The sequence below is a fragment of the Epinephelus lanceolatus genome, chromosome 2, assembly GCF_041903045.1.
Source record: "Epinephelus lanceolatus isolate andai-2023 chromosome 2, ASM4190304v1, whole genome shotgun sequence".
Lineage (NCBI taxonomy): Eukaryota > Metazoa > Chordata > Actinopteri > Perciformes > Serranidae > Epinephelus > Epinephelus lanceolatus.
In genome coordinates, this window is record NC_135735.1 from 2,243,544 (window position 1) to 2,271,521 (window position 27,978).

Genomic DNA, 27,978 nt, shown 5'->3' on the forward strand with positions numbered 1-27,978 from the left:
TTCCTCCTGTAGATGTTCATGGTTGTGCTCATTGACCTCCTCTATATCCTGTTGGGTAGACAGCGCAGTACGTATAGTGTTGGGATTCTTCTCATCTATTTACTCTCTGTATTACTCAATCAAATATGTTGTTATATATATCAGACATATATCAACATATCAGATATCAATATCGTGCATCCCTAGTATAGAGAATTATAAGAAGTACAAATAAGAGTATGGAACAAAACTATGTAAATGTAAAGTAATAAAGTAAAATATAATAGAAATAAAAATGTGCATTATATTACAGTGTTTATTACTAGTACTCAAGATAATACAATTAAGCTGACTGTGTTGAGTCTGTAAAAAATATCCAAATATGTGCACTGTGCTACATTACACTGTACAGAAATATAAAACATGTACTATTAAATTAAATATTTAATATATCATGCTATAATGTTCACTACAATATATATATATATATATATACATCAATAGAATAAAACAAGAATAAGAATAAACATAAGAAATATGAACAGTTATGTGCATTATATGTTGAATAAATATAAACATTCAAGCAGTGGATAACAAAAACATACCCAGCAGTCATCACTGCATATCTGCATATGACAAAAATACCAAAGAACATAATAATTATTAATTTAACAATTTTGATAGTTTATTTATAGAATAGGTGATTTAATTATTTCATTTTAATTTTGTTATTGACAATTTATGAAAAAATAAATAAATAAATAAACATGACAGATGATTTGCCTTTTTCAGTGGCACTGTTTTTAATCAAATGAGAGTTCTTTAAACACGGCATATTGTTAAGGTGGCAATCACTCATAAGGGCCCATCCTCCACCCAACACGTCCCCATCTCAGGGGCCCCGGTGCAGCCACACTGCCTGCACTGACTACATTCAGTCCCTGCATTCAACAGGTGTTGGTGAGAATATTATTATTATTATTATTATTATTATTATTATTATTAGCCTATTGTGCACCAGTATAGACAGTACCTATAGATGTAGCTAACATTAACATAAAGCAATGTAATATTTATAGTAATAACAACAGGCTGACACAAACACCTGTTTCATCAGTTATCTTTAGTGAAAAAGAAAAAGAGAGGCAGCTACTACTCTGATGATTAACCAAAAAAACAGTGTAACACAGGTGATAATCAGTCTGAGCACTCACCTGTCGTCCTGCTCCATCCCCCCTTTATGACCGCTGTCAGTTCCCGTAGAGTTGTTTAACACAGTTTTACGGTGATGTCCGGTGCTGTCGTGTTTGTTAACTCTCAGAAACATGATTTACATCCTTAAAGTCTGATCTTAACCAGGTGCCATCCTCTTCACATAAAACACACAGACAGGAGGCAAATGAAACAAAAAAAAGGCTCCTCTGACAAGCTAACGTTAGCAGATCTGTTCGCCATCTTGTCCCGGTGGACCACTCCACCTTAAATGTGTTTATTTCCACCGGAAGTTTGGTTTATAACAACGTTCAGCGGCCGGAGGGCACCGAGGAGATTTATATAACGTGTCTCCTCAGAGAGCAGACTTTATAATGTCTCCTGTAGAAGATTATTTATGATGACTGCAGTTACGATCAGCTCTGACAGAAATACGAAGGCTGACAGCTAGGAGCCAGTGACGTCAGCAGTACTCGGGGAACCAGCCAATCAGAGTGCAGCCTGCTGAGCATGCGTGTTGTTGTTTTCCCACACTGCAGACACTTGATATTGCAGCTAAAACACCTATTTATTACGTCATCCACTGACTTTATTATACAGTAATTATTAACAGCAGCAACAGAGAATATTATATTAATTTATAAATGACTCAGAACCACTAAAACTTGTTTTTCCTGCTGCCAACAGGTGGCGCTTTGACACTGATGGACAGGTGATGTGCTAAAGGTGGGGCCTTTCCTCAACCTGCTCAAACAGGCGTTTATGTGCATACTGTCATACAGACATCAACATATTAAAGGTTACAATGTATTTGGGATCAAATATATTCTTCTCTGGTCTCAAGAAAACGGTCGTGATCATTTGTTTGCAGTGCTGAATATTTACAACATCTGTTACAAAAACCGAACCACTCATGAAAGCCCAAACAAGCCAAAAGATGTTTACAAAAAAAATAAATAAATGACATAAAATAATTTGAAATAAAATAAAATAAAAGCTACCAGAAAGGCTTACAGGTGAGTTGTATATTTATTTATTATATATTTATTAATGTTTATTTATATCGATTTATTGACTTATTTTAATAATAAAAACATAACACAAAAATTCAGGTAAACTATGGCAGCACATACAGATGAAATATAAGTACTCTAAATATATATAAAGACATTTCACTAAATTAGGCAGATTTTTTTTATGAAACACTGGATACTGTTATGTCCCCAAGGCCTTGAAAAATCATTCAAATAAAATGAGAAATATCATGTGTCGTGTGTGTGATCAAACTGTTTATATGAATAAACTCCACTGTGAGTAAAACGTCTCTGTGTTTGTGTGTGAAGGAGAAATAAAAACTTCGCAGCACTAAAACCACAGAGATCAGTTTAATATCAATCAGTGCCATTTATACAAATCAAGTTTCAAAACACACATTTACAGTAAAATATTGTTTCAGCTAACCTCCTGTTTTTATTTAACTACTGACAAAAGTATCACACTGTGCACAAACACACACAAACACACACTGTACACTGACACAGTCCCACTGAGGCTTATTTACATATAAACACACACTCACACACACACATTCAGTCTCATGTTGTGAAGTTGATGCACAGGTGCTCCACCACAAACCTAAATACAGAATACTCCTTTAATGGTTATAATATCTTACACTGAACCCTGGGTGAGTGGACAGACCCTGTAAACACGTGTTTTAAATCCTGACTGTGAACAGATACGTTTAATGATGTCTGACTGGTGTCGCTGACGCTCGGCCTCGTGTAAGAACCTCCTGTAGAAAGACAGAATTTGTTCCTGATTCAGAAACTTTCTCAGATTTAGAGTTTTCTCTGAGGGACAATGACAAGTTTCTTGGATGGTGTGACACCTGGGAGAGACACACCATCCAAGCTGCAGACCACTGTTTGAGACCAACAAACATCAAAACCAGTTGTTTCTAGAGTCATCACTGTGTTTCCAGCAGCATGGCTGTGTTTTACAGACCTGTAGCTGTTTTTCCGTCAGGCACAGTGCAACAGAGTTAGTGATGACGCTGAAGCCATGTGACTGTGCTGTAGTTCACTGATAGCCAAGTGTTCGCTTTTTACTTCTGGAGATTGGATTTACACTTCAACTAGAATTACCACCTTGCAGTTGTTTGCCTTCGAGACCTGGACAAGTTGCAGTTACAGTTTACATCCACGTCCTTCTGGACTCATATGAAGCCATGACAGTTGAAAGTTGCTTTCCGGTGAAGCATACAGTTTTTTGACCGTCAGGTGTAGCGTGGCTGACAATGGAGCCTTTGTTTGTTTTTGCATGCAAGTTATTAATGGTATACGTACATGTGGATCAACGGACGCTTCTTGTGATGCACCAGAGGATGTGTAAATAAACACACTTGAGTATTGCTGCACGGACGCTTGTGAGTCTGAATTAACCGACCCACTGCACATAGGAGACACGTAAAATAATCATGTACCGGTATAGCAGCCCCTCAGTGGCTTGTAGGTTTTGTGTTTTGTGAAGCAAATTCACTACAACTTCATTATTTTATCCTGTCAGACATGTGTGTCAAGTTTGGTCATAATTAGTGAATGAATCCTTCAGTTATGGCCAAAAACATTTTGTGAGGTCACACTGACCTTTGACCCTCAACCACCACATTCTGATTAGATCATTGTTGTCAAAGTGGACGTTTGTGCTGAATTTGAAGAAATTCCCTCAGGGTGTTCTTGAGATATCAAGTTCACCAGAATGGGACGGATGTATGGACAACCTGATAACAGTGGCTGTGTCTCAATTCAGGGGCTGCAGCCTTCGTGGTCGACGTCGACCACGTCCTTTGAAGACCGCATCAGCCAAATCCAGTGAATCAAACAAATGTTTAACAACACGTCCTGAGTTTGGCGACTTCCAACAGTAAAGAGAAAGACAAGTTTTTGATGAGAAAACAAAAGTGTTCTTGCATGAGGCCGACGTCGTCTGATTTCCATTGTTGATCAGCTCAAACTAAATGATCATCTTCACATTTTCGTTATAATCCTGTTCTGAGGCTCACTGCCTATTATCGTGTGCTGCTTGAACCTGACCTGTGCTGTGCTGAAATTGTGCAGACTCTCTGAGATCCTGAAAACCAGTCGAGGTGAGAATCAGGCTGTAAATCATGAGCGTGTTTCCAGGACACAGATTCATCCTGAAGTGACCACTTATAAATGAGTTTGCCCTCAGCCTGCAGAGCCTCTTAGCACCAGTGTTAATCCTTTACTTTGGAGGAAACAGTGCAGAACCTCGTCTTCAGGTGGCGGATTACTTCCTGTGTGTGTCTACTGTGCCCTAAGCAGTACCTCAAACGCCTCGCTGCTGCTGTGAAGTACAAAATGATGTCACAAAACCAATGAGACACAGAAACTATCACTGTACAAATACATTTCATATTTTACAGTTTGTGTTCTCTGCACTGACGGCCGCTGATGATGCGTGTGGACGCGGCGGTTACTGGATACCTCTGAACAAACACATCGCAAACACCATGGCGAAGAGCTGCGGAGAGAACGAGAGACATCTTAATGTGACGTTATATTTCTGGAACATGATGAGACTTCAGACTCCAGATACAGAAACAGTTGGCTTTTAAACTGTTAATCATGTTTCAGAGTGATGTTTTTATTCAGTGTTGTTCATTCTTCAGTCAAATAAATTCATAAAGTTCCACATATTCCAGTAATTCACATTTACCAATGTCAGGATTTCATGTCGAACTTCATGAATGGCTGATGAAACATATGCTACATAAAAAGCCTCCTCAAAGACTGAGTGAAGTTTCTGAGTTTGTCTGAAAAACTAATCTGTCAGTCTTCATTGTGCTGTTAGCTCACATCTTCAGATATGAATGTTGTGGTTTTTCAACAGATAAAATCTCTGACAACTATCTCTGTTTGTATCATTTACAAAAACTAAATCAGTCCAAAACAACAAGGAATAATTCAGTGTTTTATTATAAAGTGATAAAACTTACTTCGATGGTCAGCACCACGATGGCCAGAGCTCCTGCTGTGTAAATGTACGTCTCAAAGTAGTCGACCAGTGCAGAGTAACAGCCCTGCAGGAAATCAAACACACAGACATGATCAGGAAACTGTGCTGAATTATTCTGACACTGCGGTGTGTCCACTGTTCCTGTGATACAGTATAAAATATAACTTCAAATGAATTTAAAAGTCTGTGTAAAATCCTTGCAGGTGGTTCAGTATCTTACAGTGGACGTGAAGTGTTGAGTTTGAACCTTAAGAGGAGATACATAAAAGATCTTGAGCTCCCAGAGAGTGGCTTCATTTGACAAAGAAAGATGATAACTGTGCTGCTGTGATGTCTGGAAAATAATCATCTCAAGTCAGAGAGTAAAACCTGCAAAATGATGAAACATATTTCTGCACAAAAGAGAGTCTGACAATAAACGAAATAAAACGTGTCAGTATCAGTGAAGTGTTTCAGAGATGGAGAGGAAATGTTGCTAATGGTTTAGCCTTCTGCTAACCTGAGCTAAAGGCTCACAGCTGCAGCTTCAAGTTCATGTTTATGTAGCTAATGTTAGCAACTGTCTCGAATCACAGTGTGTCCTCCACCTCACTCCCACCGCTACAGATCAGCTCACTGGGAGGAGAGCAGGCAGCAGCTCCGGAGATGGACTACAGTCAGCACAAACCCCAGCTCTGAGTGACCGGACAGCCCCGACTCCCTACTGAATCAACAAACTTTCTGTTGCTGCTGTTACAAAGGTTGGACCTGATGCTGCTGCTGGCCACCAGCCCGCTGTGACACCTGGCGCTGGGGGGTATTGTGCTGCTATACAAGCTGCTACAGCCTCAGACTGGAGGTCTGTCTCCGGAGATGCTGCCCACTCTCCACCTGGGGAAGCAGTCCACAGTGGTGGGGAGTGAGACGCAGGGAGCGTGGGGCGGCTAGCAGCTAATTCTTTTCTCATTCGTGGTCTGATAAACAGAGAGAGAGCAGGGCAACTCTGCAACTGTATAAAGCACGTGCACACACAGTATGCCCATGGTCGTCTGGTGGGAGGGGCTTAGGACAGAGAGGGGAGAGCTGCAGGACGAGGGGAGGGTTTTCCAATTCTGCCTGTTTTGGTTTTTTTGCCTTGCCATGTGTGTGTGACGCTCTACATATGAGTACCACTGCTTCCCAACCAAGCAGCACGTCTGTTATCGAGGGTAAATATCCTGTTAAATAATGACATCAATGATGTAATGATAATTCTAATTATGTTACAATGACATGACATGTTATGATGAACATTAGCGTCACGTAAGCAAGCTGAGCAGGTTTTATTCTTTGACTCAGAAACTCAAAATAAAAATGAATGCTTGTCTTGTTTCCTCTCCACCGTGTTCAAACTCACTGATAAAACTGTACTTTTTCGTCCACACAGAAAACTGTTCAGGAATCAATACGAGAATCGACAAAGAATAAGCAGAATCAATAATGGCACTGGTGTCAACAAAGTCTTATTGATTACCATCCCTACTCTCCAACGTGACATGATGGCCTTTGGAGTGTGTGTCATCTGTAATGACCTTGTTGTGTCTGAAGACCACGCTGCCGCTCACACACTGCTCCACGGCGGCGTCTCCGAGGTAACCGTTCCTCTGGCAACAGGCCTCAGGGACCATCTTATTGGGGCTGAGGAGTCTGAAGAGGCTCTCCTCGAAGTCCTCGGGACCGCTAACGCCACAGCAGTCGAACTGCAGAGACACATGAAGGGACGGAGTTAGTCACTGATGGACGGTGGTGTGGGTTGATTATAAGGAGGAAAGAAGGAAAAAGAAGAGAGGTAATTATAAAATGGATGCTTCACCGTGGTCATAATGGCGTTCCATGTGGATGTAAAGACGTCAGTGTTGTTGTGACCTTGGTAGTGACGTTTGAGCTCCCTGCTGAAGTACTCTCTGGTTAACTGGACAGAGACACAAACACACTTCAGCTCAGTCGAGATCTTTTCTTCAAGTTTGCACATACAGTTTATTTAGTGCTCCACATAAAGGATCAAATGTTCATCAGATATTCAGCCCCATGATTTCCTTACATGGGAACAAAAGGGACTCAAATCTGTCAGAGACCTTTATGGATCTGATGTTTTCTGTAGATTTTAGAACCTGACAGGCGAACACGCTCCGTCTGGACACGACCTTTTTCTGTATTTCCAAATAAGACTCTTTATTCTCAGTGTTTATTTTTACTCCTCGAATTACCTTGAGACAAATGTCTGGAGATTAGTGCACAAATATATAATCATCAAACATTCCCTGGCCACTTTATTAGGTACACCTTGCTGGTACCAGGTTGGACCCGTTTTTAATTCTTGGTGTCACAGATTCAACAAGGTGCTGGAAACATTCCTCAGAGATGTTGGTCCATATTGACATGATGACATCACACAGTTGCTGCACATCCATGATGAGAATCTCCCACTCCACCACATCCCAAAGTCTCAGGAGGTGGTGCAAACATTTCTTTCCCCCACGACCTTTGAGTCTGCAGTTTACGAGGTGCACGTGAAGGCAGCGCGCATCGCTCTGATGTCTCCGTCGCCATAGAAACGGTCAGTAAACATCGCGCAGCCACAGAGAGAGAGAGAGAGAGAGAGAGAGAGAGAGAGAGAGAGAGAGAGAGAGAGGCTCCTGTGTTTGTGTCTCAGTGTTTTAACAGAGGCAGTTTACACATGAACATCTGTTGATCCGGATCCAGGAGAGAGATCTGAACCCTCCGTGAGGCCAAGAGAGACTCGGTGAGTCCGCGTGTCACTTTCACTTTACCGGAGACTAACGGATCAATCAACCGTCGTCCGTTGAGCCCCGGCTGTGTGCTCAGGTTTGGAGGTGTTTGGTCAGATGTGAAATGAAATTAAATTTCTAAGTTGAAAGTCAATATTACAGATCTCAGCATTAATACATTCACACTGAGATTAAACAGATTAGTTTTTCTGACACGTTGATGTTTCAGTGGTTAAAGAGAGCTCGGAGACGTTCAGGCCGAATATCAACCAGAAATCAACGTTGAGGTCCCGGTTGGTTCTCACTGGGTGTCGGAAGGTTAACTCCTGATTATGAAACTTTAATTATAGTTTTACAATATAACAATTATAGTTTCCTTCATTATGGACACCTCGCAGTTCATGGTCACCCCCCCCCCCCCCCAAAAAAAAGGACATTAATTCCTATATTAATATGCATTTTGCAATCAAAATTTAAAAGTTTTTCACCAGCCATAACTCCGTTTCCATGGTAACACCTGGAAAATCATCACCCCCATAAGGGACTGTTCCTTACTAATATGGCAGGAGGGAGTGGTGTAAAATAAAAAAGGGGGCGGCATGTCAAATAATTTTTAAGCACTGGGGAGACAGCTCAGCTCATACAATGTAAATGGTTGTATTTTGTATTTGTTTTCCCGCCTTCCAAACCTGCCTGCAGCACGTTTTCTTTAAAAATTGCCAAAATGGGACTGTTTATCACAGAAATTTCTGACGGTCGTTGGTCACATAATGTGCAACAAACTCAACCAAATCTGATCTTAAAATAGTGATGTTTCATGAAAATCACTTTATTCTACGTCTCTTTTAAAATTTGGCCGCAAATAAACCGACAGCACGAACTAACCAGCATGTCACACTCAAATTCAAACATCAACGTTTTAAAAAATCTAATGACTAATTTATGGTGGGGGAAGGCAGGTCGTGCTTTTTCAGCCAGTCAGCTTCAGCAAGGGTCAAAATAAAAAATAAAAAAACAAAGTAATGCTTGGTTCACACTGCAGGACATTTTTGTCTGTTCCAACAGTCACTGTGTCACATTAGATGATTGTGGAGTCATAAAATTGTGCCGTGACTTGGCCGACAGACATGACACACTACACGATGGTACTCACCAATTATCCCCAGTCGTCTTTCACAACGTGTGTGATGTCATCAGGTTATTCTTGTCCTATTGTTATTACGTTTACTGTTATTTCAGTCACTGTGTTTGTTCGTGTGCCAGCTGAACTGTTATTGTAGTCCCCTAAAAAGTGCCACCAGATGGGAGGAGCTACCTCATGCAAACTATGTACGTCACTGAATCCTTCAAAACAACTTCCTGCAACTGTTTCACAATAAAAGCCTATTTAGAAAATTAAGGGATTCTCTCAACCAAAGTTAAAGGAGGCTTTTAATTTTATACAGGTACGTACAGGAAGTGTTGAGTTTGAAATGATGGCACAATGCATTAACTTTATCAAGGCAAATGGGAGCAGCTGTGCTGAGTAAAGGCCCAGACGACATCTGTGAGTTCCTTTATATCCTCCATTATGAAGAAAGAACATTCTTTGCTAGCTTGATGCTAATGGCAGTACTCAGCGGGTTGATAAAGTGCCTCTGCTGTTTGCTTTTTACTCTGTGTGCTAACGTCCCTACAAGAAATATCTAAAAGGCTGGGCTGTTGTTGTCCTACAGTTTCCACGGTAACAGATCACTCTGTGTTCCTATTGGTCAAAGTGACGGCTGTGATGGGAGAAGTCGTGGAAGACAAAAAGAAAATCAAACATGCTAGACTTTCTGTTGGGACCTTGTGAGGCGTCCAAGACATGGTGTCGGTTGTCGTCTACTATGACACACAACAAGATGAAACGATGGATTATCGCGTACGACACTGATTATCATTCATGATGCCAGCCGACACCGTACGTCACTGCGTCAGGCTGTAACCGGGCTGATATCATGTCATGTGAACCCAGCATAAAGAACAGTCGCTGACATCAACATGAGAATGTTAAAACATTCCTCAATATTCTCTTTAACAGTATTCACTGGCCATGGATTCCACCTGTCACGGCTCTGAACAAAACTGTTTCCTGTCTCACACGTGTTGTTTTAGCGTTTGGTAGCAGGAACATTTTATCTGTTGCATATGGTGTCTGCAAACTGAGAGAATAACCTTTCACATAGTATCTGTGGTGACTGTGTCATGTGTACTCAGAAAAAATGGTCCTGTTTTATTTTAATCTCTCCTCAGAGGATGATGGACACGCAGGAGGATTTAGTGACCAACGTCCAAACTGCAGTGGACGCCAAAGAGTCAAAGCGAAGGAGCGAGCTGGAGGAAGCTCAAAGAATCAGGTAACTGAATAAGACTTAAACCAACACCCGTAGCAGCAGACTGCAGCAGACTTTGCAAAGCTAAAGGGGCATTTTTACTTGCTACATCCTCCACACCATTCCTACTGTTCTGTCTTTCATCCCATGTGTTTGCCACCATCGTCCAGACTGAAGCAGGAGGAGGAGGACGCAAAATACTGCCATAAAATATTTGGGGAGTTGGACACAATGCGGGGGTCGAGAGCTCGGGGGGAGATGAGTCAGGAGCAGCTGGACGCCCTGAACAGCCAGTTACTGTTATGTATCACTGTCATGGAGGACAAGAAAAAACACCTGCAACAGGTAAATCAGTCTGTCCGTCTGTCTGTCCACATTGTCTTCTCAAGGTGTCGTCCACTCATTTCATCACGTCCTGTGTTTTCTCTGAACAGAGGCTGAATGAAGTCAATGATCTCTACGTGAAGGAGCTGAGGGAGCAGGAGGAGGAGTTGGACCTGATGAGGAAGACGATGGAGGAGCAGGATAAAACCCTGAAAGAGACCTACAGGAAGAAGATGGCCGAGGCTGAGGTAGGACACAGATCTCTAAATCATCCGTGGAATCTGGTTGAATCTACAGGGATCCACTCTGGACTGGTTTTGGACTGTCAGACTCAGTAACCAGTTGGTTGAGTGGGGAGGGAAGAGTGAGAGTATTGGCTGACGACCTGTACAGGTCCAGTAGTCGTACTCTGTCGCTCCTCCTCACTCACTGCCGGGCCAGCCTGAGCTTGTTTTGGATTTTTTGGGGCGGCAGTAGTTCAGTCTACAGGGACTAGTGCTGGTGTTTTTGTGCCATTGTTGTCTTTCCTACTGATGTTTACACCTGTGTTGTTGGCAGAAAATGTTTCAGGAGGAATTTGAAGAAACGCTCAGAAAAGACATGGTTGAATGGGAGCAACGAAAAATCACTGGGGACGAACTGGTCAGGATAACACACACACACACACACACACACACACACACACACACGTACACACTCAACCTTTAGTCCTCATTCATACCTTATGTCTTACATTGGACACATAACAACTCTTTTTCTAGTCGGAGATGCTGAAGGAGAGGAGTAAGAAGGCAGAGGAGGCGTCTGACGCCATGATTAAGAGCATGATGAATGACCTGAAGATCGAGGAAGGACAGATTGGAATACTTCAGGTATGCACGAATATAGAGATGCTCCCCGGTATCTTATCCTTTGAATGTAGCCTTTTTGCTATGATCTCTGTTTAATACTAGAATAACCACCCTGTGGTTGTATGACTCCGCCCACCAGTCCAGTGTCTCTGACAGTCTCCATCCATGTCAGTGAAAACATGGATGCTTCACACACAGAAGATCTATACAATCAGCACAGTTTCAAGATTAGAGTCACCAATTCAGTATCTGACCAAATGTCTCCCCTTCTGTTCCTGAGATATGACGTTAAAACATGATGATGTCACAGTCAAGCTGACCTTTGACCTTTTGGACATTATGTCATCAGTCAAAAGACATGCAGGTTAATTGGTGACTGTCAATTGTCCGTTGATGTGAGTGTGAATAGTTGTCTGTCTCTTCAGGCTGGGCCATATGGACAAAAAATGTATATCTCAGTACAAGTTGAGTGACGATATATATTTCGGTATTTCCAGCTGCACAACATGTTCATGAAAAATGATATCAAACAAACAGCAGGGCTGCACATTAATGTTCCTGCACACAGCACTGGAGCTACAGAGGTTTAAAGGTTTGCAGCTCAGGACACTAAACTATAACATGACTGTAAAAGGATCAAGTAGGTTTGAAACTATTAAAAATTCTGTTCCTGAGATATGACGTTAAAACATGATGATGTCACAGTCAAGCTGACCTTTGACCTTTCGGATATAAAATGTCATCACTTCATTATTTTTTCCTTGTTCAGTCCAGTTCAGACCAAAGATTTCACGACGAGAAGAAACTGCTGTAGAACGTCACAGAGAAAAGTGTCAGCGGTGTGAACTGGCCGGTCTGAGCTCGACTCAAGCCGGCTGATGATGTCACCTGACACTCAGCTGGTCAAATGGCCGGCGGCTGGTTTTAAAGCACGTCACCTGTTTCAACAGCCAATCAGCTTGTAGTGAAGTCAGCTGGTCAAGTCAAAATGACCGCAGACGGCATGTTGGCTTGCTGCAGCAGGTGCTCCTCTGTTTCCGTCCTCAAGGTGTGCAGGTGTCGGACGGTGGGTCGCTGCTGCTGCTGGCTGTATGTGCTTAAGCCCGGCCCACACACACACATTCTCATTGATTGATGAATTGGTGCTGGTTATTTATATTATTGTGGCGTATTGATTATGAATACAGTCCATCTGATGCTGGTTTTGTTTCATCACTGTAGCCAGTATCTCACTGTCACTGAGTTATGGCCAAAAACATGTTTTGTTAGGTCACAGTAACCTTCACCTTTGACCACCAAATTCTAATCAGTTCATTTGTGAGTCCAACTGGACGTTTGTGCAAAATTTGTGTAAATTCCCTTACGGCTGTCTTGAGAAATTGCGTTCATAAAATGAGACAGGGGCAAGGTCACAGACCTTTGACTACAGCTACTGCCGGCTCAGAGGCATACAAAGAGAGCTCCTACTGAACCGCGGATTTTCCTTTGATGTAAAACTGAACTGGAATCAGCCTCAGAAACCAGTTGTCAGACTAAAGCGCAGCATCGAGAGGCCTTAAATCTCATTCTTGCCTCTGCAGGCTCAGGAGACAGAGAAACAACACCAAGACAGCAAGAAGGAAACCAGCCCCACCATCCCATTGCTGAAGAGAGGGGCCAAAAATAATGGAAGGATCTCCAGGTAGAACAGATTTTCTCTCTCACACACACTCAGTTACCTTTACCTCACTCTCTGTTGGGCTGTCTTTGTGTTTCAGAATGCAGACAGTGACACCAAGTCGAAATGCAAAGTGTTCCACTCAGGATAAACCGTCTACAAAGGCGAGCCAGATGTCTGAGGAACTCAAACGCTGCATCGAGCGAAAGGAACGCTTAGAAAAGCAAATCAAGTGAGTCAATTATCCTGCAAGGTTAAAGTTTTTCCTCTTCTTCTCTTTTCTTAACACCTCCGCCCCTCCTTCACATCATGCAGGCACTTTGCAGTCACCAATGCCAAAAAATACAGGGACGTGCGTCGAATGGCTGAAAAAGAGGTGAAGGAACTAGCGGAGAGGGCTTTGGCCATGGACTCACTGATCTGCCAACAGGTCCTGGGTTTAGCCTGGGAGCGCCCTCCTGTGGAGCTGATGGAGCCCATCCAGCCCAAGAAACACCAGCTGTCTCTCAGCGGACAGACTTCAGAGTGTAGTCAGAGCACGGACATGGACGGGACAGCGGTGCAGACAGAGGTGGAGGAAGTCACACTGTCGATGGAGACAGTGAGGAATGTGATGGAGCTGCTGTGTGACAAGGCGGTGAGAAACAAGTTCATTACTCATGTTCATTTATTTATTTTATTACAGGAAGAGTTTTTACAAAAGGTTTTCTGTTTGTGTGTCTTATATTAAAGGAATAGTTTGACAATTTAGGGATACACTTGATGAAGGTACGATATGATACGATACAGTACAATAAGGGGTTTTGAAGCCACGGAGGGGCGGAATAGACAGGCTACTTACTAACTGAAGCGCTTGCCTGACATAACTGACCGCTGCTTATCAGGTGAAACAAAGAGTCCACTTTTTCTTCTTCACTGATGTATAATTTATTTGTCTGCTGAAGTCTTAAATGAAAAACCTGCAAACATCTATGAATCTGTTTCCGTAAACCAGTCCACATTTTATTACTCTTTCCTTCTGTTCCCAGGTTTTGGCTGCTTTAATTATTTGAGTCAATCATCTAAGAGTATCTAATCATCTATGCTAAAACTAAAGACAGAGTTTCTCCTTCTGTCTCAGGGTGTCCTGATAAACGACAAACTCCTGAACCTGGTGGTTCCCGAGCAGAAGGACAGTCCGACCGTAGTGAAGCTGCGCTCTCTTCTTTGTGTGAGTTAATGTAGTGTAAAGTGTCGGTGTGTTGTTGGACTGTACAGAGCAGATACTGAACAACCACGTGTTGTTTTCTCTTCCAGTCTTTTGGCATTGAAGAGAACGATGTGCCCAAGTTGGCTCTTTTCTTATTAGATCACAGTGAACGTCAGCGGAGATCTCAGACTGAGGTGAGGAGGACGGCAGAGGATGGATGCTTGTGCAAAATATGGCCTCGAGTCTGTCGCCCTTTTTACACAGCGATATAGAGCTGCTACGAAGTCCCTTCTTTACACTGCCTTTGTATTTTTACACACAACAACAGCAGCATCATGCTGCTACAGTGTCTGACTTTATGTTGTGTTCACACCGGGTGCAAATAGAACAATATGTGTGAGTGAATTACAGGTTAAGTCGATGTAAAGATGTGATCAGACGCCAATTTCCACCGGGCTGTGCAATAGACGCGATGCAAATTACACCAAATACGCGAATTAAGTGAGCAGTGTGATTTTGTGACATACGCTCGAAAAATCTGAACTGGAGTGACCGATTTGAGCCACGATAGCCAATCAGTATTGAGATCCTCCGGGGATGTATGACCTTGAGACACACAAACACAAAATATTCTAGCATTCAAATCTGCGTGAGTAATGCCACGCAAAAATACGCATCACGTTTGGTGTAAACACAACATTAAATAGCAGGCCAGCATCCTGGAAGCAAGAGGTGAGACAGGTGTGACACGCGTGATGGGCGTGACATAACACGACAGCATCAGCCTCTAGTGTGACAAACAATGTACACGTCAGCAGCTCTTTATAAACAATAACAATGACATCACATGTCAATAACAATCATTTAGCGTCCCTGTTATATGGCAGCTGATCTCGTCCTCTGCTCGGAGGGTAAGGAGCTCCTGGACCTCACTGTTTTCAGTATTTGACACTTTAAGCCTCTGTTGTTCTTCTGTGAGTTAGCCGCTAACTGCTGCTTTTTAAATCTCCCGTTATGGATCGCACACATAACATGTCATCAAAACGTCACACCTGTCCTGTCCTTGATTTGGCGCTGTTGCCTTAAGGCGAGACAACTCTGTCCCCCCATTCCACAATTGTACGTTTTACACAGAACGGCGGGGCGGAGTAACGGTGTGATATTCCCGCCTTGAACAGGAAGTGTAAAAGGAGCTTCTGACAAACACGATGACATCATTGGACGGTTACTGTTTCTGTGTTTTGTCCGCCTGCAGGAGACCACGTCAATGACTCATTTGACCTCTCAACTCCAAAGTGCTCTAAAAAGTTTCCTCCAGGACCACCTGAGGTCCAGGTAGGAACACGCTCACACACATCATGTCTGTATCTCCACGACAACAGAGGTGGTGTTATGGTTTGTGTGTGAGATTTGAACATGAAATGATGCGATACAGTCGTCTCTCTGTCAGTATGTCATGCTGATGTTCTTCTGCTGCTTTCTAAGAAGAGCTGAGAGCTCAGCATGCCAACATCAGAGTCTTCATCTAAAACTCTGGGACGATCCTTCAGAGGATAAAACCTACTGGGACAGAATGGCCACCATCATCTCTGAGGACACACTGCAACTCTGGGATGACACGGAGAATGCACTTAGGCAGTACCAGTGAGCAACACACACACACACACACACACACACACACCAAACGTCCACCTGTACTCAAATGATCAGTCCTGTTTTTGTTTGTAGTTGTATCCTGACCGACATCTCTGAGCTCAACGCTGACAATGACCGTCTGCAGAAGGAGAACACAGACCTGCGGAGTCAGCTGGGAGCCATAAAAGCCACACGTATGTGTTTCCCATACTTTTCTTACATGTTGCAGTGTTTTCCATTTATTTCACTAATCTTTATTGATGAGTCAGTCATCAGAAAATTAACTATTTTAAAGTCAGCAAAAGTAAATCTCAGATTTTGCTTCACCCAGACGTGCTGTGTCGCAGCGGTGTACCAGCTCTCAGGTAAACTGTGATATGAAAGTTGACGGTTATCATACTGTGTACATTTGCATATCTACAATACTGAAGAAAATGCAACTAGGCAGAAAATCTTTAGTTTTTCTTTCTTTTTACACAAACTCCCATTTAAAAAAAAAAAAAAAAACGGTTTCGGCTGCAGTGTCAGTCTCAACTTTATTTCACTTTTTACACAAACTTGCATTCAAAAATAGTTTGAAGATATTTATAGTAATTAAACATTTGTTCAGCTAAAAATAACCCTTCTGTTTTCACACCTTTAAGGGTCATTTCGACTTATAATAATAATTCTGTGATACCATGACATTGTGCTATTTTCTGAGATGGTTATCGCACTGTGAAAATCTCACACCGTTACAACACTACAGTCGATTCATCTTTTAAATAATTGTTTAAATGAGTAAAAATGCCACAAACAATCTGTTTCCAGCTTCTTAAATGTGAAGATTTACTGCTCTTCTTTGAGTAGGTGAAGAGTTTTGGGTTTGGACTGTTGATCAGGAAAACCAAAAAAAGGAGACACCTGTGATGTGTGTTTGTCATTACTTTCTGATCGTTTGTCGACCCAAAGATAAGTCAGTGAATCCAGAAAACACTCGGCAGATTAAACAATAAAGAAAGTCATTGTTAGTGGCAGCTTCAGTGTGTTAAAATAATCCTGTGTGTAAATGTAACGCAGCAGAAATGAGTGTGTTCCCTCTGACATGTGTGTGACAGGAAATGCTGGAACCCACCCTCCGCTTTGACTCAGCAGTCTATGGACAGCGTGTGGAGTCATCAGTTTGTAGCCCATCTGCTTCAAGGTTGGACAAGGTGTTGTTGCTTCAGAGATGCTCTTCTGCACACCTTGGTTGGAACCAGTGCTTATTTGACTTCCTGTTGCCTTTCTATCATCTTGAACCAGTCTGGCCATTCTCCTCTGACCTCTGGCATCAACAAGGCATTTTGGCTCACTGGATATTTGCTCTTTTTGGGACCATCCTCTGTAAACCCTAGAGATGGTTGTGCTGAAAATCCCAGTAAATACTCAGACCAGCCCGTCTGGCACCAACAACCATGCCACGTTCAAAGTCACTTCAATCACCTTTCTTCATCATTCTGATGCTCCGTTTGAACTTCAGCAGCTCGTCTTCACCATGTCTACATGACTAAATGTTAATGAGCTGCTGACACCTGATTGGCTGATTAGCCAGTTGTGTTAATGAGCAGTTGAACAGGTGTACCTAATAAAGTGGTCGCTGAGTGTATGTCATTGGATACACATACTGCTTTTCAAACAAAACTATCTTGGGAGACTGAATCGAAAATTGGGATCACACTTACAAAGGATTTCTGAAGAGGACACATTCGTCATACAGTTCAAGGTCGTGCACCGTATCCAGTTATATAAGGAAAGACTTGCAGAGATCAACCCGAGTGTGGACTAAGATGTGACCCCTGCGGACCTCGCTCATATGCTTTATCTTTGTCTCAAACTAAAGAGCTTCTGGGTCGATGTTTTTGGAACTTTGTCTGAAATATTAAAAGAGGATCTGCAACCCTGAACTCTCACAGCTCTGTCAGGTCCCCTGACCCCCCTCATCCTCTGTCGGCCTTAAAGACCTGGTATTTTCTCTCAAACTTGAGAGCTGCTCTAAAGACTGTTTCTATAAGAAATGGCAACGATTGATATTTTATTTTAACCTTCAAACACTTGCTCCTGAACAGGAGAGAAATATCATGTAATCGTACAATATTGTTATTGACTCTCACGCACAGTTCTTTAAAAGACCTTCTCCTCTATTTTCCCTCCTTTCTTTTATTAACTTATTTTTGTGTTGAATCTGTGTCTTCATGAACTTTGAAGGTAGGGGCGGGAGGGGCTGGGTGGGAGGCGGGGAGGGATGTTTGTCAGAGAAAAGAAAAATGGAAGGAAAAGCCTTGTTTCAGTTGTTATTCTGTATGATTTTTAATTTATCCTTCAATAAAAAAAACTCAACCCCACTGACACAAACCCTGTTCATTGTGAAGTGAACTCCTGGAAATCAAATTAATCTGCGAGCTCATGTTTAATTTGCTCTGGCAGATGCATCTGGTCCCATTGGACTCATTGATTCAGGCGAATCACAGCCGTTTATCTTATTCATGGCGTGTTTCAGACGATGACGGACAACTTGCAGAGCCTGCACGCTTTACACAAAGTACGTGATGATTTTTGGCCGGCTCACCCTCATGCCTGAGACACTTTACTGAGCACTGAGCTATCTCAGTGAAGAGCAGCACTGTTGAGACATTTTCAAAAACAACCAAGATGGCTGCAGCTGATGTGAAACTTTCTGTTGAAGTACGCTTTTCAAATTCACTCATATACAGACGTGTTGATGCTGCACCATCACAGCTCATCTCTGCTCGCTGAAGTCTGTTTACATCGTCTGTCGCTCAGCGCTACGTCACCTATTTCATTGCTCTGATCGGTTGTAGATATAATCAGTTTCATCCTTAGGCATTTTGACCTCCAGCTAACATCCCTTGGAAATGAAAAATGAGCTGAGAGGCTCCAGACTATTTCCACAAGAGACTCAATGGTCAAAAGTCCCTCCAGAAACAGAAGTACACACCTGCCTCTCACTCCAACTCAACAATGCAGAACTACTTCAAAGTAAACAGAAGAAAAGCTGATCAGTACGTCGGCGGCTTCTTGGTTCCCTTTGATGGAATTCTGATGAGCTACTGGGACTAACACAGTGTGTTCAGGACAGTAACCTCTCTGCTGTGCACCTGTGCGGAGGCAGCAGGAGAAAACAATCAGAGCTGAGTGTATAAGAAGCTTCACACTGAACACGTCCACGAACTTCAGGCCTGTGAGAGGAAACCCAGAGCTGCAACATGTGTGAACAGAGTTAAAGCTCAGACTTTGTGTATCTGTGCAACTGCATGTTGTAAATTTGGTATCTGTTCATGTCTGTGTGGTCCGTGTGCAGATGTTCACATGCAGCTTAACGATTTACGACCACACAGACTTTACATGTTGATGGCAGCTGAGCGAACACATCTGTGTGCGGGAGAATAAACTGAACTGTGTTTCAGTATTTTTAAGTCTATCAGCTGTGATGTGACGAGGCCTCTGACCTCACCAGTGTGCTGCTTTCATACCCATCATGCGACTTGATGAATAGTGTTACCATATTTCTTTTACAGATGTTTGAAAGACTTGAGGGATTTAACGACAGGGAGGAACATCTTAAATAACATCCTAATCCCTCTGTGATAAAGGACAGAAACTGCATCACATCAGGAGCTGCGGTGCATCAACTCTCTGCTGATGAACTCAGTTCAGCTCCGCTGACGATGAACTGATCCAGAGTCAGTACTCACGTGCTCCCTGAAGAGGAAAGCCAGGATGGCAGCTGCCAGCTCAGCGAGGAAGATGAAGAGGATCAGCATGAAGAACTGGAACCAGTAAAAAGTCACTGTGTTAAACTGGGAACATCTGCTCATGAAGTAATACTCTAATCATAATTATACTCTACTGTACCTGAAGAAATGTTTGATAATGACTCCAGACGTTCATGAGTCATGAATATATTTGATGTTGTAAATAAACAAAATGAAAGTCTAAGTTTATGAAACACAACACACACAGTTCAGCACTGACTGAATCATAATGTGACCTGTCCCAAATAAAGGTTGAAAATATAAACACTGAACGGTAATAATCATCTCGTTCCTCTAGATGGCGCATTTGCATTGTTTCACCTTGTTCTTACATAACTTAGAGTGCACACACCACACACTGCAAGACTTATAAAAACTCTAAAGAGTCCGACAGCCTCTGACACCTAAAGACAGTTTGAGTTTTTCTTCACACACTGAGATTTGAAGGACTGAGAATCTCACAGGGTCATTACTTTAAAAACTACAACTAGATTTCTTTTGAGAAGATTTCCCGTCCTGCACCTGGTGGAAAATATTACACCAAACTCCACAAAGACACATCACTCTAGAAACACAAGATAAAAAGCCTTGTATGTCGACAGTGTTCTTGTCAGTTCAGCATCACTATAATCCAATCAAACTGTATCTGTATCAACTTTAGATTTGGATTTTGTCACCTTGACTCTACCAGCCTCCGATGGTTAGCTGAGTTCTTTTAGTGGGAGGAGAACTGTTTCAAAAATGAAGGGGCAACACACATGCTGCGTTTTTTGCTCCCTCAAATTCATTGTCTCCAATGTAGATGTGTGGCAGGTGTGCTCAGACGCCAGGGCAACACCAGAGCCACGCACACGCGTTCCAGAGCATCTGTTTCTCAGGGTGCGATGGCTGCATCCTGAGACAAACACACGGTGTGTTCCAGTCCTCATACTACCAGACTATACAGCACGCCAGACAAAGATTTAGTACGTCCTCATACACAATATGTCAAATGCAGTTTGCCAAAAATACCAGGATGTTCTACTACATCAGGTCAGATTCTGCAGTATGAAAGCCAGCATGCTTCTCTGACTGTTCTGACCCACAATCCTCTGCACAGCGGACGATGCGTCACATCGACTGAGCTGCAAACAGATGACAGTTTGACAGCTGATTGACAGCTGTCAGAGGTCACAGTGACGGATGACAGCACGTTAAAGTAACTGATTAGAACAAGATAATCATAAATATTACAAACAACTACCCACATCACAAAGTAACATCAGCAGAGCTCTGAGGGTTGATCTCTGTCTCTGGTGAATTTGGTAAGTGGCGTTTCTTTTATCTCCAAAGTAACAGATATTAAAGCTGGAGGGTCAAAGTTCATGTCCTGATTGTGTGCATACTGCATGTAACAGGGCCGCTGCAGTAAATACTAAAAGTAAAAATATAAAGCATGTGATTCAGAACGAATTTTTGGAACGCGGCAGCTTGCACTGCATGTCATGTGATGAGGACCAACCAATCACAGCAGACAGATATCTTTCCTTCTTCAGTAAATACCAGTGTGTGATCAATATGTAGGAGAAGTTGATCATGTTAGTGCAGAGCTGTCAGAGCGTCACATCTGTCCCACAGACACAGACAGGAAGAAGATCAGCTCTGCTCTCAGGATTTCATGTGAATAGGCTGTGACATGGTGCTTGTTGAGGTTGCTTGGCAACCTCAGATGCAACCTGTTGCCGTGCTCTTGAAAGCTGGTACAAGAGTAGCACCCAGCGCCCTACCTCGCACTTTCCAGGCGGTTAAAGACGCAGCATGTGTACGGCCTCTAAGACTTCTCAGTAAAATAAAAGCTGGTTGGTGGATCAGATACACCGCAGACCACAGAGCACAGAACAAGAGAAGCGAGACTTGTTCACATTCTTCCCTGTGTCCCCTCCATGTTTACTGTCTGTACAGTTTACTGCTTCCTGTTTGGTGCTGCAGAGAGCGCAACTGTTGCTGACAATGTTCACATCACTGAACTTCAGTATTTGCATGAGCCAAGACTGAAAACCCACAATAATATTAAACGTGTCTGATTTGCCAGAACATCAAGATGAGAAAAAGACCGGCTGAAGACAGCTCGGACTCCAGACGTCCCTCTCCTCAGTAACACTGTCCAGCTCCTCCTGGAGGACCCCGAGGCGTTCCCAGACCAGATGAGATATGTAATCCCTCGAGTGTGTTCTGGGTCTGCCCCGGGGCCTCCTACCAGCTGGACGTGCCTGGAACACCTCTAACAGGAGGCGCCCAGGAGGATCCTGATCAGATGTTGAACCACCTCAACTGACCCCTTGCAAAGGAGCCGCAGCTCTACTCCGAGCTCCCTCTGGATGTCTGAGCTCCTCACCCTGTCTTTCTCTCTCATGATGTCATTGTGACATTAGAAATTTGTCTGCAACAGTGAAATCTTTGAAAAGTACTTTGGTGTAACGCAGAGATACGACGATCACACATCATGGTGTTTCTATCTGAACCAGTAAAACCAGTACATGGCTCTGATCAGTGCATCAGTGACAGATGAAACTGGAGCAGACTCACAAAGAGCAGGAGACATTTGTTCTCCCTGATGGCTCCGCAGCAGCCCAGGAAGCCCAGCAGGAACAGCATGCTGCCCATGGCCAGGATGACGTAGACCCCGGTGAACAGAAGGGGGTTGGCTGCCACGATCTCCCTGAAGCCCATCGGGTCCACCAGCACCCAAACGCCAACACCCAGCAGGAAGGAGCCGCCCAGCTGGGAGAGAGGGGGTTAATTATTCAGTCAGAAGGATTTCTACATCATAAATTTATTCCATACCAATCTTCCACAGCAGTCTGTGCTGGGCTCAGCCATTCTCTTGTGACTGATTTCTTATTTGCTGCCAAGAGGACCTGCAGCAGCTCCGTATCTCTGCTCTGTTTCAAAATGTGTTAAATTATTCCATGAAGCTTATAATTCATATTTTGACATAACATTGTAAATTATAAATGTATGTATTTCCACCTAATGTTATATATGACCCTTTATTGAAACATGTTCTGCAGCAGAATTTTTTAAAACAGAAAAAAAACCTTAACAAAATTGCAACATGGTCATTCATCTTTCATACTGTGTTAAATGACATCTGGAAACATCTGGATTATTTAGATCAGTGGCTCCCAACTGGTGCAGCCACAGGGTCCAGATTCCTCCTCAGTCATTAGTTTGAGGTCCACACAGTTTAATATTTTCAGCGTCATACTTGCATTTGGTTATGTCCTTGAGTTGGTTTACTGTCTCTGTCAAGTAGCTGTCCATTGGTCATTTACTCTACAGCAGGAAACAGCACTTCAAAATAAAAGCTCTGTGCTGGAAATTCACTGCATTAAAAATAAAGTGTGTTATTTACAAACTTGACATATTCTCGAATCACCTGCGGTCCATTCAGAGTGGACCTGTGACCCACTTTTGGAGCGCGACCCACCAGATGGGAACCACTGATTTATAGTCTGATGTAAAAGCACAGAAGAAGAAAAAGTTGTGTGAACTCACAAAGATAAAGAAGTTGAAGATGAACATGAGGTACTTCATACAGCTGAGGCAGTCCCCCTCCATGGCTGAACCTCGAGCTGAAACCTCCCCCTGCCCCTGAAAACACACACACACACACACACACACACACACACACACCTGTTAGTCACACTGAAACAGTGACTCACCCCGCAGATAAGACGTTGTTTTATTATACCAAAGAAAAATTTTGTTACAAAGCTGCTCAGTTTTCACAGTAAAATACAAATATTCAGAATATCAGAGCTGAAACAATTAGTCAGTGATCAGTTAATCAATTAGTCGATAGACAAAAAAATAACCGTGGCATATATACAGTACAGGCCAAAAGTTTGGACACACCTTCTCATTCAATGCGTTTTCTTTATTTTCATGACTATTTACATTGTAGATTCTCACTGAAGGCATCAAAACTATGAATGAACACATGTGGAGTTATGTACTTAACAAAAAAAGGTGAAATAACTGAAAACATGTTTTATATTCTAGTTTCTTCAAAATAGCCACCCTTTGCTCTGATTACTGCTTTGCACACTCTTGGCATTCTCTCCATGAGCTTCAAGAGGTAGTCACCTGAAATGGTTTTCCAACAGTCTTGAAGGAGTTCCCAGAGGTGTTTAGCACTTGTTGGCCCCTTTGCCTTCACTCTGCAGTCCAGCTCACCCCAAACCATCTGGATTGGGTTCAGGTCCAGTGACTGTGGAGGCCAGGTCATCTGCCGCAGCACTCCATCACTCTCCTTCTTGGTCAAATAGCCCTTACACAGCCTGGAGGTGTGTTTGGGGTCATTGTCCTGTTGAAAAATAAATGATGGTCCAACTAAACGCAAACCGGATGGGATGACATGTCGCTGCAGGATGCTGTGGTAGCCATGCTGGTTCAGTGTGCCTTCAATTTTGAATAAATCCCCAACAGTGTCACCAGCAAAACACCCCCACACCATCACACCTCCTCCTCCATGCTTCACAGTGGGAACCAGGCATGTGGAATCCATCCGTTCACCTTTTCTGCGTCTCACAAAGACACGGCGGTTGGAACCAAAGATCTCAAATTTGGACTCATCAGACCAAAGCACAGATTTCCACTGGTCTAATGTCCATTCCTTGTGTTTCTTGGCCCAAACAAATCTCTTCTGCTTGTTGCCTCTCCTTAGCAGTGGTTTCCTAGCAGCTATTTGACCATAAAGGCCTGATTGGCGCAGTCTCCTCTTAACAGTTGTTCTAGAGATGGGTCTGCTGCTAGAACTCTGTGTGGCATTCATCTGGTCTCTGATCTGAGCTGCTGTTAACTTGCCATTTCTGAGGCTGGTGACTCGGATGAACTTATCCTCAGAAGCAGAGGTGACTCTTGGTCTTCCTTTCCTGGGTCGGTCCTCATGTGTGCCAGTTTCGTTGTAGCGCTTGATGGTTTTTGCGACTCCACTTGGGGACACATTTAAAGTTTTTGCAATTTTCCGGACTGACTGACCTTCATTTCTTAAAGTAATGATGGCCACTCGTTTTTCTTTAGTTAGTTGATTGGTTCTTGCCATAATATGAATTTTAACAGTTGTCCAATAGGGCTGTCGGCTGTGTATTAACCTGACTTCTGCACAACACAACTGATGGTCCCAACCCCATTGATAAAGCAAGAAATTCCACTAATTAACCCTGATAAGGCACACCTGTGAAGTGGAAACCATTTCAGGTGACTACCTCTTGAAGCTCATGGAGAGAATGCCAAGAGTGTGCAAAGCAGTAATCAGAGCAAAGGGTGGCTATTTTGAAGAAACTAGAATATAAAACATGTTTTCAGTTATTTCACCTTTTTTTGTTAAGTACATAACTCCACATGTGTTCATTCATAGTTTTGATGCCTTCAGTGAGAATCTACAATGTAAATAGTCATGAAAATAAAGAAAATGCATTGAATGAGAAGGTGTGTCCAAACTTTTGGCCTGTACTGTATATGTATATATATATATATATATATATATAGATATAGATATAGATATAGATATCAGATATCAGTTCATCAGCATAACAACTGTGAATCCCCCACTGCTCCCCTCATCCAAGGTGTTCCCCAAGGTTCAGTTCTTGCCCCCCTCCTCTTCATCCTGTAAGTCCTCCCCCTCTGTCAAATAATCCGCCACTTGCACCAATTTATTCAGGGTTCAAAGGTTTAAATACATGTGAAAGGCGTCTGAAAGCATCGCAAGAAAAGTGATGTCGCTCCAGGTTTCAAAGGGTTAAATGCGCAATTTTCCCAGGCCTCTGTGGAAAAGCAAACTGCTAACAATCGCTAACTTCACTCGCTCAGACATGCCAGGTGCCAACAGGCCAGAAAACCACAAAATCAATTGTCAGCTATTTTAATTATCGATTAATCGTCACTTTTCAAGTAAAAAAGTCAAAAATATTTTTGGCTTTCTTCTGTTTTATATCGTAAATTCAAAATCTTTGTGTTCTGGACTGTTGGCCGGAAAAAACAAGCTATAAAACATGTTTACTTGGGCTGTGATGTTTTGTGATGAACACTTTTTCATGATTTTCTGACAATTTCTAGACCAACAGATTATTTATTGAAGCAAAAACAGTCCTCAGAATGAAAATAATCACTAGTTGCAGCTCTACTAATATCCAGATCTAAAATATTGATGCTTTTAGAGTTCAGCAGGATTCAGTTATACATTTTTTATATATATATTTTTTAAGTTCTGTTGAGACCAAAGGAGGGTGAAATGTCCTCAATGCCAACATGAAACTGACTCACTGAGACTTTACATCAATATGAATCATCTTGTATCATAAATGTAAAAATCATGTGGTGTAACATTTTCACAGAGTGCAGCACCAGAGGACTCTATGAATATATTTGGTGTCTTGATATGAGCAACGACACGAAGAAGGACGGAGGAAAGTGCGATGACACATCGTCAGTAACAGTTTTTGTCAGTTGTGAGGACGTGACACTGACAGCCTGTCCCCGTGGGATCATTTGACACATGGAGGGGACGCTGGCTGCTGCTGAGGACGACATGTTGGTGTAAGAGGGGCCATCAGTGGGGGTGTGAAGAGGACCAACTGTGCACTTATGGTCCCTGATGGTGTTTACCAGTTAAAACTAACATGGAGCCACCTGTCACATCAGAGGGGACGGCGAGCAGCTCAGTTTAATAACTCAATAATTAATCATGATGACTGTTTGGGAATCATCATGTTAAAGGAGGCTGGATTCTATTAAACATGGTGACTCCTTTGGTTCGATGATTTGGTTTTAATGTTGGTGATCGTTTTTTAAATTTCTCCATCACTGCTGATGTTAACCACATATCCATCACAGGACAGTAAATAATACTGTTAATTTTGACTTTTTAACAAAAGTCTTTCGTCAATGACCTTTTTTCCATGATGAAAACGAGACGATGACGAGCTACAAATAGATCTTGATCATAAAAACTAGGACGAAATCTGTTTGTTTTTCGTTGACGAGACGTGGTGAAAACGTTGGTGGTGGACTGTCGGACATTGAAAGCCGAGAAGGGCCGTGCTGGTAATATCTTCAAATGCAGCATGAGCGACAGGCTGGTAAACTCCAGTATATAGTCTTATCCGGAAGCACGAAAAGATGGACCCTGTGTAACCACTTAAAAAGTCCATGTTGAAATTTATCCCGTTAGGTTGTTCCCCCATTTTTCAACAGTGAGTTGTAACTGGTTTAAACAGACAGATGATGTCCTGCTGAGAGAGGCGACACATTTCTGGAGGACTTGTTGAATAAAACCATAAGAAATATCTGTTTTTGTTTTTCTAGCTGTTTAACTATTGTCCACATTCACCCAGTCTTTGTGTCAGACATTTTGTCTGTAATCAGATTTTGTAACTTTTGGAACATTTAGTATGATCTCTCTTTTTAATGTGCAATTTAAAAATAATCTTGACATAAGCTGCATGAACAGAAATGCGACCACTTCAGTTCAGAAGGTGAATTTTGTCAGACGGAGTTATTTTGTGGTTGTTTTCAGGTCTCTGAGATTAAAACCAACAGCTGTTCTCTGATGCTCCGTCGTCACAGCGTGGACCAGTTAACACCAGTAATTCCAGTTTATTTACCATCCTGCTCTTTGTCAGACTGTTCTGAGCTCTCGGCTCTGTAAATGTGTGTTTACTGCTAATCTGAGCGCTCGCTGTGGAGCTTTTACTTTAATGGAGGAAAATGGCAAGCGCGCTGCTCTCACTGCAATTAAACACAGGTTTGTGACTGCCGGTGCACTCTGGGTAATTGCTGCCTCTTTGGGTGAGGTCAGGGTTAATAAAATAAGGACATGTGTGGCGTGTTGGGAATTTGTCTGCACATGCACTCAGACTTATTAGCACATCTTTGTGAATCACAATTACACAAGAATTACAATCTCACAGAGCGATCTGTGATGATGACATGAACAAAGAAGGACAAAAACAAACAACACATGAAGAGCTGTCAAAATAACAACAACAACAAGCACTGAAACGATGTCACAGAGAAAAAACATGATTACAGTCACATTTATTGCAATCACAGCCTGCCGCTGTGATGACAAAGACGAGGACAGGAACAGAAGTCTTGATTAAACCAACAAAAAACAAGCAGCTGTCACAATTACAACTCATCATCATTTA

The 27,978-nt window shown here is 42.5% G+C and overlaps 2 protein-coding genes across 3 annotated transcripts in view; one reads left to right on the forward strand and one right to left on the reverse strand.

Moving 5' to 3' along the window:
• Positions 1-2,557: 2,557 nt before the first annotated feature.
• The window catches only part of LOC117259760 (tetraspanin-18B-like), a 64,129-nt gene continuing 38,708 nt past the window's right edge, over positions 2,558-27,978 (reverse strand). For both annotated transcript variants that reach the window (XM_033631454.2, XM_033631444.2), the window contains exons 3-9: positions 23,321-23,416; positions 22,349-22,543; positions 19,724-19,798; positions 7,064-7,162; positions 6,783-6,950; positions 5,213-5,296; positions 2,558-4,737 (exon numbers count right to left, since the gene is read on the reverse strand). In XM_033631454.2, coding sequence (XP_033487345.1) covers positions 4,690-4,737; positions 5,213-5,296; positions 6,783-6,950; positions 7,064-7,162; positions 19,724-19,798; positions 22,349-22,543; positions 23,321-23,383 — 732 coding nt within the window. In that variant the 5' untranslated portion in view covers positions 23,384-23,416 and the 3' untranslated portion in view covers positions 2,558-4,689. The remainder of the gene's footprint in view (positions 4,738-5,212; positions 5,297-6,782; positions 6,951-7,063; positions 7,163-19,723; positions 19,799-22,348; positions 22,544-23,320; positions 23,417-27,978) is intronic.
• On the forward strand, positions 7,681-18,197 carry LOC117259753 (dynein regulatory complex protein 1-like). Its single transcript, XM_033631431.2, has 15 exons — positions 7,681-7,993; positions 10,254-10,357; positions 10,504-10,678; positions 10,768-10,905; positions 11,216-11,299; positions 11,419-11,529; positions 13,089-13,189; positions 13,266-13,397; positions 13,481-13,802; positions 14,286-14,375; positions 14,462-14,548; positions 15,610-15,689; positions 15,843-15,998; positions 16,083-16,183; positions 17,087-18,197. Exons 2-15 carry the CDS (start codon positions 10,257-10,259, stop codon positions 17,113-17,115), a joined length of 1,707 nt encoding a protein of 568 aa, XP_033487322.2. The 5' UTR covers positions 7,681-7,993; positions 10,254-10,256; the 3' UTR covers positions 17,116-18,197.